At 34.1% G+C, this 12,741-nt stretch overlaps 1 protein-coding gene across 1 annotated transcript; it reads left to right on the forward strand.

The window, feature by feature from the left end:
* The first annotated feature begins 5,438 nt into the window (after nt 1-5,438).
* Nucleotides 5,439-10,218, forward strand: LOC18041262. The gene is made up of 11 exons (XM_024185135.1): nt 5,439-5,460; nt 6,506-6,604; nt 6,731-6,806; nt 7,223-7,339; nt 7,643-7,954; nt 8,066-8,448; nt 8,655-8,754; nt 8,967-9,020; nt 9,106-9,192; nt 9,370-9,498; nt 9,613-10,218. Exons 2-11 carry the CDS (start codon nt 6,531-6,533, stop codon nt 9,919-9,921), a joined length of 1,641 nt encoding a protein of 546 aa, XP_024040903.1. The 5' UTR covers nt 5,439-5,460; nt 6,506-6,530; the 3' UTR covers nt 9,922-10,218.
* Nucleotides 10,219-12,741: the final 2,523 nt, after the last annotated feature.

A 12,741-nucleotide genomic window follows, 5' to 3' on the forward strand; every position in this document is an offset into this window, starting at 1 on the left:
ACCAGTTGTCCTCTATTTGGCAAGAAATGCACACCTTGGGAGCTTAACTGGCATCATAGGTAGATTAGGATGAAAGAGAAGAGTACTCTCCCACATCGAGCTTCGTTGGAGTTCGGTCTGGACGAACGATTAGACTGTGAGAAACTGCATTCTTTTTTTTTTTTTTTTTACTTTTTTCTTTTGGTTTCAATCAGATTTCAAAGTAGTAGTGATTGACAGAAAAGGAGGATTGATCGAGGAAAAGGTACGCCGGGTTAGCCAGCGAACCCAATCAATTCAATCTTTGGATTATAAGTCTATTCTTTTGGTAATTGGCATTAAGCCTCACTTTTGCAGAGCTCCCACGATCATTACAGATATTTTCAAAAAACCTAATTTCCCTTGGATGAAGATCAATACAGCTGGTCGATCTTTCCAAAGAGTTATTCAATGCAAGTGGAAGATAGAGAGAATCAAAATCATTTTAGTTATGGAGAAAAATTGGGTGAAAAAAGAAGAGAAATAATTGATATTATTGTGGGGCTCGTTAATTTTTAGTTTTCTTATTAATAAAATAAAAATCAGTATTTATTTTAATCCATTGATTTGGTTGACGTTGAAAGGGAAAGATTTGTATATAATCATTGTGTCAAAAAAGAAAAAAAATCTTGAGCCTTAGCCCTATTTATATAGGAAAGGTTTAAGAAACACTTTTTAATTAAACATAATTTTTTTAAAATTTAAAAATTAATAAATTAATATAGTAGGTATCCATATAATAATAAATTATTGTACATTCTTCTCTCTCATTATTCTTTAATGCTTAATCCTTCTTTCATTGTTATTTTTCATTTTCTCTTTTCTCTCTCCTATATTTTAGTGGTTCCGAAAGCTTTTGAAATATATTAGAATGTTAAAAGAAACGAATTATATTGAGTGAAATTATCAAGTTTTAGTATCAAACTTATTATCACGACTTTTCGGACAAGATGAAGCAATTGGAAAGCATCTGACACCCCATCATTGCAAAGATGTACCAGGATGCTGAAGACGACATGGTTGGTGCCATGGATGACGGATGCTCCGGGTGGTGGTAGCGGTGTTGGCCCTAAGATTGAGGAAGTCAGCCGAGCAGCTCTCTCATTGCTGGCTTTTGATTTGTTTATTAGAGCTAAATTAGTAATTGGAAAAGATATTCTGGATAAATTTTATTTTTATGCTTTTGATTGCTGGTTTTGACGATTGAAGTATCAAAATTGTCATCATGAATATATATATTTTTTTGGTTTTATCGAATAGATTAAACAGTGGAAAGGAGAGAACAAATAAAAAATTTGGGAGAAATAGAAGAGAGAATGCAGATGAGAGAGGACGAAGGAAAAATTTTAGATATGAAAGAGAAGAGAGAGAAATTTTAATTCAGGTCATCCTAAATCTAGATCTTAATTTCCACAAAACTTTTCTCTAACAACTCTTCATCTTTTCTTTACCAAATCTCTGGAAAGGTCAAATTTTAATTCCTTTTTCTCCGTCTCCAGTGGCCTTTCCTTTTCTATTTTTTTGTTTTTTGTTGAAGCCGTGTGGATTGAGGATGGTCGTCTTGTTTCGACCTCCTCTACCTTTCATTGTGAGGATAGAAGATCGACTTCAATTTCTTTTTCCTTCCATTGTGAGGAAGATTGATGTGTGGGATCAAGTTCTCTAATACATCTATTTTCAGTACCAGTTGGAAAGCCCAACTATGTTGATGGAGATTATATCAAAAGAGCCACGGATTCCTGACTGATGCTCAAACAATTTGTGGATGGGAAGATTTTACTTCCTGCCTGGCTACAATTGTTTCTTCATGTTCTTTAATAGGATCCTATGGGTTAATCCATCTGGTTTCTGTAATAGACTTCTGTATTTTGATATCTGTAATATGTACTAATGATGTACTACAAATTGCATGTTATACTGTTATTATTTGTTTAATGAAATATTATATTTTCTTATGTAAAATAAATTAATAAGAAGTCATAAAGGGACAAACATTACTTAGTCTAATTCTCCTTAAACCCATGTGAAAATTAGGATAACTAATCTTATGATTATACGACTAAATTTTAATTAAGTCCACCTAATCTAATTTAAGTGAACATGTCAAAAATATGGGATAAATATTTTATCCAAAAAAAATTAGTTTAATCATACACTTTGTCCTGCTCCCAAACGTATTCTTAATTCTTTTTTAATCTAATGTTTAAAATATTGTGTTTAAACTTGTGTCTCTTGAACACGTCTCATATATATATATATAAGTAGTGAAATTATTATACTTCAATAACTGTGGTGGTCATTTATTATTTCGACATAGTTGGAGTAATAACGAGATAATAACCCTTTAATATATGAGCGAACATCTATCAAGTGTTTCTAATTTAAAGTATGATAATTAATTATGAGGATCTATCACATTATTTTTCATCAGAAATAAAGCAACGCGTACACTTAGAACTTAAGGGGACTGCTAATTTTTGGAAAGTCAAATTTAATATAAGTTAATTATAATTCTACCCTAGTTGAAATGAAATTATTTGTTTGAAGAGATATAAGCTAAAGATACAAGTAAAATTAAAACAAGTAACGCAATAACTCGAGAAATTGAAGCTACTAGGGTTTCAGAATAACCATTATTCTACTTGAAATCAATTTATGTTTACTCCTACATGTGACAATTAAGCCTAGTAAAAATTAGTCTTGTATAGATTTTTTTTTATGCTTAATAGTGTGATATTTAAAAATTCCATGTAGACAAATATTGAATAATAAAAAGTCAAAATTTTCCTAAATGCTATACGTACATAATTTAATGAAACACATAGAACTAAAGATAATCACATAAGAACTTTATAGGCCCAAGTATAGATTTAGACATAAATTAATAAAACATATAAGAACTTTATAAGAACTAAAGATTAATATTTAATGATAAAATTAGTGAAAATATTTAATAATACACAATTAAACATGTGAAACAAAAATAAAAGTATATTGTAAGAAATTAATTAAATAAAAAATAATTTATTTCATTAAACATAGAATGATCTTTTAAAAATTTAGAAAGACGTAGTCATTGCAAACTTAACTGCGTACATTTTTCTTGCAAAAGTCGAAAGCTTGCCTCTATAATGCTTGGTGGACTTTAATTTTGTTGGAATTAAGTCAAGCTTTTCATACCCTTCAAAATCTTTATAGAATCCCATTTTTGTAAATATAATCCTATTCCTAGTTGAAATTATATAAAGGATTAATTGAATTTAATTAAATTAAAATGTCTTTACAACCAATTATGAAGCCTATTGTAGTATTATCTTTTGTATTTTAATATATGATATAATTAATTTTTTATAGACTCAAACTCATTTTGAAACAATGAGGAAATAAATTATCTAATGATTAAATTTTTATTATGAAAAATATATATTTAAAATTTAAATAATGTAATCTAGATAATATTTGAATTTAATTAAACTATATGGTAACTTTTTTTTTTTTATAATTTGTGATTAAGGGGAGAGCCATAGGCTGTTAGATGCGCCACTCTTAGGTTGGTGCCACCGTCTATGTATTAATCTCGTGGGCTTCAATTAATTTATTTCCGTTACAGCTTGCAGGCGCGGCCCATCTAAATGTCAATCGCTTAATGTCTTCCATGAGTCCACCAATCGTCAATTTGTTTTTTTTTTTTTTTTTTTTTTTTTTTTTTTAATTTTGATCACTTTGGGCATGTTTATTCTCTAGTTTTCAATATATTATTCTGATAAATAAAAATAAATTATTTAACTAATAATTAAAAGAAAAGAAATTAATAAATATAAGATTAGAGGTGAAACTTGTAAATAAATTGTACCCATCCATGCGCATATGTAATACGTTGGTATACATCGTTGCATTAATTAGTGTAGCTGTATAATACCCTCTGCAAATAACAAATTGTTTATTTACAATTACAACTCAAGATGGATGGCCAGAGCTAGAGACCATAAACCGTCTGAGCAACCCCCGCCGCCCATGTACATAAGTCCATTTGAATGGTGGTCCTATTCCTCCATTTCAACTGAAGAAATAAGAGGATTTGGCGCAACAAAACATTTGTCAGAAATTAATCAGCAAAGCCCATCTCGAGTGGCCCTGTGCGTTCCGGTGAGGCCCATATATAATATATAATATATAAATACAAAAGGTCCAACAACTCGGATTGATTGACTCTAAAATAAATCCCATATGGCTTATGTTGTTGGTCGGTCCGTCTCTTTTGTCCATTATCCATTTGTATGTAATTGTAACGACCTAAACCTTATGCCAAATTAATAATCAATGATGCCATGATGGCGACTTCGCCGTGTGTCGTACGTACAAAGTTGAGTTTCACATACATTCATAACATAACTAGCCTAGAGTAATGCATTGGGTGGGGTTATCATATTTTAGAGATATATTAATGATAAGAATATACATAAATGTTTTTTTTTTTTTTTTTCAAAGATAATTATCTGTGTTGCTGTCTTTGATTTGATTATTATTGTTGGGTAAATGATTACAGCTCACAAGTGGTCATCGAAAGTGACCACCACCCACCCACCATTTCAACGTTCAAAAGGCTGCAGCCCTACGACCGTCGGCCCACTTACGTATTGCCATCGCATTTTAACAAATGTTAGTAACAGAGATAGCTAGCAATAGCACATCCCTCCCGCTGGGGCGACTGGGCCTTGGTTAATTAATAATCTTTATAAAACCCCCCGTTGGTTTACAATCCAAAAACATCATTATCATCATTAATTCAACTGCGTTAATTACCTCCTTCCTTCTTCTTCTTCTTCTTCTTCCCTTAATTAATAAAGAGTAAAATTAAAAAAAAAAAAATCTGACCACCTGCATTCTGCAATGCAAAATAATAATAATAATAATATAGTATCAACAACAATTTAAATATTAATAAGAAAACAAAAGAAGCTTCATCGGTCCCCCAAGTTCCAATGCAGCTTATTTATCTGGGTTCTCACCGATTAAACTGTACAGAATCTGGGTAATTTTAACTCGCTGCAGGTGTATGTACAGCAAGCTTTTGTTTTGCGCTCCTCGAGATTAGAGGTAAGACGGACCTTGTTTGACAAATAATAATGGTATTTATTATTCATGCTCAATGCACATGCATTTGTAAATTGTCTTCAATGTTCCCTGGAACGACCCAGTAACGAAATGCTGTAACATTTTATTTCTTCTAACCCACAGGAAAAGAATTGAAGAATTAGAAGCCACACGTGGATATATAAATAAATAAATATATATATATATATATATAGAGAGAGAGAGAGAGAGAGAGAGAGAGAGTTTTCTAAAATATAAATCCCCCCCACCATACCTGCATTTAATTTACACCACCGGATGATGTACTGTGCTTACATTTCCTTTTTCCCAGCAATCTTTTCCTTTTAGGTAATTTAACAAACTGCATGCATCCGCAGTTATGTCTTTGTATTTTCAGATTAGTAAATCGTTAATAATGAAATATCAATTGTCAAGTGTTGCTAGCTATATTTGATGTAATAATGCAGTGAGATTGCATGCGGGAAGCAACTTTTAATTTATTAATGGCTAGCAAGGCAGAACATAAAAATAAATAAATACCTGCTCCTTTTCTTTTTTCTTTCTTTTTAAAAAACAAAGTTGTAATCATAACTGTTTACTTTCCCCCACCTAATCTAATGAGAATATAAGTTAATTTAATATTAGTGATGAAACATTATGATTTTAGTAGACAAGTACCAGATGCTGTCTATCGCATCACCTCATATGACTCATTATTGCTGTTTTTAATGCCCCACTCAACTCTTCTTGGTGGGTAGTCCCCACTCTTTAAAGATATTGTTTGCTTTCAATGCCCTCTATATTATCAATCAATAATCTCATTTTTTTCCCCCTTCTTGGAAGGAAATTATTTTGTTTTGTTAATACCCACTCCATATTCTATATAGTGGTGGCTGGTGGTGGATCATCACTTTTTATTTATTTATTTTAATTTGTTTTTTATAATTAGTTTATGCTTTGAGAGGTTTTGTTGTTCGAAACAGCATTTGGTGATGCTTTGTTTGATTGTGACTGCACATATCTCACTCCATCAACTCACTGGCGATGTCAGCTACTTGACTTCTTGTTTATTTCTTATTCACTTTTTATGTAATACTTAGATGATGGTTGATATATGGAGAGAAACTTGAAGATTGTTTTTCGAAAATGCTACAGGTCTTTGCTTGTGTTGTCAATACGCATAGATTTATATGTATAATAAAAAAGTTGAAGAAAGTAAAATCTATGACACTTGACTAATTAAGGTAAATGCTGTGCTGCTTCTCCACTTTATGCACGCTTTAAGTTTAAGATGCATTTTTGATGCCTTTTTAATTTTATTTTTTAATGCTCCTCAGTCCTCACTCAAATAAACTTTTAACAGTGGTCTGACCTGTTGATTATGATCTCAAAGTGTCAGATTTCTAGAAAGAAAGAGTATGCCGGGTGTCGGGGTAAATTGCCGCTCTTCATCTCCTTCTTGTCCTTCTCCTCCGCAACCAAGTTCCTTAAGGTAAGGTTTTTGAAGTTTAAATGCTTTCCCTGATTACCATTAATTACTGCAAATATTATGCAACCAACCGTGTCTGTACTCTGTATGCATTCAGTGATATGTTATCTTGGATTTATCAAATTGCAGTGTCTATGAGAATGGCTTCTGGGAAAATGCACTTTTACTCAATGTATCACCTGGACTGTCTTCCCTTTCAAATCCTGTAAGGACTCTACATTTTTGTGTTCTCAGCAACGATTAGCATTATAACAAAAATTCGACTCATTGTCGACAGCTGTTTTTCTTCTTTAATGTCGTGGTTGGTGAGGGTGTTAAGGTTTTAGTCAGTTCCTTTCATTTCGAGCTTCGATTGACTCTGTTTGTAGGAGAATCTAGAAGATTCGGGAAGTAGTTCTTGGGATCTTAGTATGCATTTCTGTTCACATATCAGTGTAGTGTTGAATATAGAGATATTGGAGTTTTTTTTCTTGTAAGGAATACGTGAATGCACTATGATTCCAACTTCTGCAGTATTTTTCTTGGCCTTACTTCCCAAATATATTGCTAGATTTAAGACTTAAATATTTCCAAGTTCATAGAATTATTCATTCAGTTGTACTCTTTTATCTTTTGACACAGATTGTACGGCTTGAGAGGACATTACCTCACCAACCTTCTCTATGTTCGCACTCTGAGGAGGCGACAAGCTTCCAGTCTATCAAATCAATTCCTTCCCACGGTTCTACAGCACCAAAGGTTTGTTTCTTACACATTCTGTTGCCAACTATTAAGAGACCAATTGATAATTAATAGATGATCAAACTTTTTAATGCATGAGTACAGCTCTAAATGTCTAATACCTTCCAATTGAACCTTAGATTCACAATCTTTATATGATTGTGCATTGGAGAAAATGATTTAGAATAATTAGAGGATCAAGTTTCAGGCAACAAATGATCAGCTCATTTCCTACCATTACTTTTGGGTTCATTTTCTTCTTTTCTTCTGTTTATATTTTTCTTTCCAATCCCTTATTTGACATACTAGCTCTTGATGCAGTCTTCTGCAGAACTGATGAAGGAGATTGCTGTGCTTGAAGCTGAAATTATGCATTTGGAACGTTATCTTCTTTCACTCTATCGGACAGCTTTTGAAGAGCATCTACACACCTTATCAAGCATTTCTGGAACCCATTTAGAATACAAATCTGGATCACCAACACCAATTGTACCGAATAAACCTGTTAACAGATTGGAGCCACAAGTGTGGAAGGGTGGTTTTTTCCATTATGATCAAGCTTTGCCTGCACATGATTTGTCCATCTCAGATAATTACAACTCTGCTGCCAGTGTAAAGGGAGATTGTGCAAGGGTAAACATGCATCATCACTTAAACTTTTCTAATTAGTCTTCCTTCTCTGTACAGGCTTGAATTCATCTAAGCCATTTAACTTTCAAGTTTGTGGGTCATGAGCATTTGCAGGACAATAAATTTGGTGGTTCTGCCCATCGCAGTCTTGCTGATCATCTTGGTGCTTCGCGCATAGACAACAACCTCAATACTTCGGATAGGCTTTCTGAGGATATCGTCAGATGCATATCTTCTATATACTGCAAGCTTGCCAATACCCCCAGTAGCCATGCAGGCCTGTCAAATTCTCCAACTTCGTCCTTGTCCTCATCAAGTTTAGTTTCTTCTAAGAATCCTTGTGATAGTTGGAGTCCACATTGCTCTGAGGATGTTTCTGTGGATTATCAAGGATTGAAAGAAGAGAAAGGACAACATGCCACAATGGTAGAAGTACTGAAGATATATTTAGATGACAATAGTTTCAGTTATGCTGTGGAAATGCTACAAAATTTCAGGTGGGCTGGTGTGCACCTGACTATCATATAGTTCAATTGGTAGATTGACTGCATTATCTAACTTGTATTACAGCGTCATTTATTTGAATCTTATCCTTCAACTTTACAATATACTGAATTGGATTTCAGTACTATGTTACAAAAAAAAATAATAATAATAATTACAGTAATTTTTTAATCTTCTTGTTTGTTTTAAAGCTGTGTAGGTCATTGGTTCGAAACCTTGAGAAGATTGACCCACGGAAGATGAAGCGGGAAGAGAAACTTGCATTTTGGATCAACATTCACAATGCCTTGGTGATGCACGTATGGATTCAGAAGTTTAAATCCCTCAAGTATAGCATATGATAAAACACATAAATGCTGAAATATTTGTGAAGCATAACATTGATATTAGGGCTCGTAAACCTGAATTATTTCACTATCCATCTCTTTAATCTTTTAAGAAACCTTAAGCAAAGCTGGCTAGCTAAAGCTGGAAATTCTTATAAGACATACTCAAGTGATTTTCTTTGCAGGCATATTTAGCATATGGAACTCGTAATAGTGTGAAGAGTACTTCAATTATGAAGGTTACCAACATCTCCTCTTTTTTTTAGTATGATTCACTGAAAGTTTACTCAGTAAATATAACTGCCCATTTTAATTATCTTGCAGGCAGCTTACAACGTGGGTGGACAATATGTAGATGCATATGTCATTCAGAGCTCCATTTTAGGAATTCGGCCGCACTTCTCGGCACCGGTACGCTTTTTACTCAAAACTCTCCTTTCAACGGATTATGTAAAGCAAATTCTGTTTAACTGGTGCCTAGAAAATTCTCTTCCTGTCTGCATTTAACAAGGCATGTCTTTAAAATGATTTGTTTCATAATGCTTTTTTCTTTCATTTGTCTTTTTTTTATTAAAACAAAAAATGCAGTGGCTACAAGCACTGTTTTCTCCAGGGAGGAAATTAAAGACAGGCAGCACAAAACATGTGTATGCCTTAGAGTATCCAGAGCCACTTGTTCATTTTGCACTTTGTTCAGGGGCATATTCTGACCCCGGGGTATGGATCTTTTCCTCAAATGTTTGATTAATCATTGTTCTTTTTCCAAACTTGTTGATCAAGTTTGTTTGCATTTTTTGGCTGATTTAGAGGTGCAACTTGTTGTTGTATTAGGTTCGAGTTTATACGGCGAAGAATGTATTTCGTGATCTCAAACTAGCTAAAGAAGAGTTTATACAAGCTAGTGTGTACATCCACAAGGAGTCAAAGATTTTTCTGCCTAAAATTATTTACTACTTTGCAAAGGATATGTCACTAGACATTCAAGGCCTACTAGAGCTAATAACCGGATGCGTAGCAGAAGCGCAGCAGAAAGCTATGAGAAAATGTATCAAGGGAAAGCATGACAAATTCATCAACTGGCTACCACAAAGTTCAAAATTTCGGTATGTCATCCATGGAGACATAGCTGAAGGGAGATAACCAGCAGGCATTTCAGCTCTCCTTTTGTCTGAATCTCCCTCCGCAGGCAGGATAACTAAGTAACATGCTTTTTTTTTCTTTTTTTTTTGGTGGGGCAAATAATTAAGGGGTAGATCGTATTTTAAGCAGAATATACAGAGAATTGTTAGAAAGTGGGAACAGATGTACGTAGAATAATATTTATTGCAGAATCAGCAAACAAACAGAGTGCTTTTGTGTAGCTTGTACAGGCTCTTTAGAGTTAGTTTATTGGTTTGATTCGTTTCTGGAAATTAATTATTACAAGTAATCAGTTGGTCAGCCTCAGCCTTCTCGAATTCGGGTTATAAAATTGAATGTTAAAAGCAACTATATCGCCATCGTCCACAGATGTATATTGTAGAAAGACACAAAGATAGATAGATTCCTAAATCCTAATTCATTGCTGCAGAAAAAAACACATTGGTTCTGTGATGCTGATGTGAAGCATACATGCAGATTCGAAGAAATTTAGTAGACCAATTAGGCATTGGTATTGGCATTGCTGCATGCCAAGGGCATTCAAGTCGCAGTAGGTAATTAGTTGTCATGAAATGCTGAAACTATAATAATCTAAGAAATTATTACCCTCATCCCGTATGAGCGGGTTAAAAAAAAAAAGAGGCCCTCCCACACGGCCCATCAAAGGATTCACAATCACTGATTTGGGGGGCACGGATCGGCCGTGGGCATGCATCATCGAATCAAAAGGCCCAATCAATTAAGATTATCTCCCCCCCCCCCCCCCCCCCTTTTTTTTTTTATCTTTTGTTCAGAGTCCAATCGAGCTTCTCCGTCTATAACAATATATAATGCTGCTTCTGCCGAGGAGAGGACTGAGGAGGAATCGCCCTATGTTGGAACAAACGAACAAACTAGGAACCAGCAAATAGCATTAGATAGGTCATAGAGGTAGCTTGTCACTAACATTGAATCTAAAACATGTGTATACCGTATGCAGGCATGCAGCCGCCTAAGCCAAAACGCTCCGTTTCTTCTCTAACGAAACGTACGGTCTCTTTTTCATCCGAATAGAAATAGAAAGCTTTCATTTCAGAGGAAGACAAATTCATAACTCACACGTAGACATAGTGACTGACTAGATAGAGTGAAATAAGACAACATCAAGTACTGTTTCCCCTAGGCTACCATCACCATCACACGTCACCAATGGTATTACATCAATCAGACGTCTGTCTTTGTTTAATTTTGCCATTTTATTTACTGACAGCAACTCAACACTTGGTCTTGTTCTTGTTATATTACAAGCTTATGTTGGAGACTTGCTGCAAGTTCGCTGCCTGTAACTAATTTGTATTGTATATTGTTTGATTCCCAGATTCACTTTGTGATTTTCGTTAGTTGCCAAGGAAAAGTGAGACTGACCAAATAGTATTCACCCTATTCCCAGAAAGAAAGAACTACTATCTTCTTCATTTCTTCTATTTCAATTCATTGTGTCTCACCTTCCCCTTCATTATTATCTCTCTTGCTTATTCTTTATTCTTTATTTATTTTCAAGGAAATATCAACTGCTTCTGCCAGATGATAACTGAAAGCCGATTGCTTCAAAGCTATAAAAATTTGCCTATCCATTCTTTTTTTTTTTGTTCAATTGTTAACGTTTGTGTGTGATCCTTCTTCAGGTAATTCGAGAGCTTAGTGGCATAATTCTCACTCGGAGTCCCAAGCTTTGCAACTTTGTGGAATGGAATGGAGGGGTTTAAATTTTGATTATAAAAGGTATCGTTTCTTTTATTTTATTGTATTTCTGTGTTCAAAGTTGCCAACTTCAATCATTTTCAACACTAAATGTTACCCACGAGAAAATGTCATTATGTTTCTTGAATGTCAATGGAGGGGGAAAAAAAAAGGGAAAGACTTTTTCTTCTTGATACGGTCATCTTTGTTCAGATATTCTGGGCTCTACTTCTGCATGTGCGTTGACCCAGATGACAATGAACTAGAGATTCTAGACATAATTCACCATTATGTTGAGATATTGGATCTCTATTTTTGGTAATATAATACCTTGAATATAATGTTTTTACCTATCTTGTCAAGGTATATATATAGGTGCTGCTTGAATCTGCCTCCTTTTTTTTTTTTTTTTTCTGTTTTGGAGAAAGATTTACTATAAATTTATGAGCAAAGAAAAAGAAGAAAATAAATGGATGTCGGTGAGAAGGCTTCAGATGACTCCGACTATAAATATGGAATTAGCAGGCTAATTACTACATATTAATTGGGTGAGCTTCTGCTGGCTGGTGAACTTACAAGAATCTAGCAAGAGAGTAGTAGTAGGACGGTTGATAGATGCACAGGCAATAATGCTTCTTCCAAATTTTAATTTGAATGGACTAGAATTACATCACGGTCAGGTGAGGTTGTGCTTGCTTCTGGTTCACCAAGAGCATTGGTTAAAAATGCAGGACTCACTTGAGGAGATTGCTGAAGAGAAGGCCAGTTAGGCGAGGGTGCAGTGTAATCACGCAGGCAACCAAATAGGAGCAGCAATCTCTTAGTTGCCATTTCATCAAATTCATTTCTTCCGAGTGAGTGAGGGAGTGAAAATGCATTTGTTTTGAGCTTTTTGCTAAATTGGATTGAGTGCCTGTTTGATATGACTTATTTAAGAGTCATAAGTGCTTATTTAATCGTATAAGTACTTTTTAAAATTTTTTATGGTGTTTAGTTATTTTTTTAGTAGAATTTTTTTAGCTTAAATAAGCTAATTTACCTCTATTAGTAAAAGCCCAAAATTTAAGCTTTTGGGAGTAGAGGTTATAGAGCTTTTCTAAA

Source organism: Citrus clementina, unplaced genomic scaffold (genome assembly GCF_000493195.1).
Source record: "Citrus clementina cultivar Clemenules unplaced genomic scaffold, Citrus_clementina_v1.0 scaffold_5, whole genome shotgun sequence".
Taxonomy (NCBI): Eukaryota; Viridiplantae; Streptophyta; class Magnoliopsida; order Sapindales; family Rutaceae; genus Citrus; species Citrus x clementina.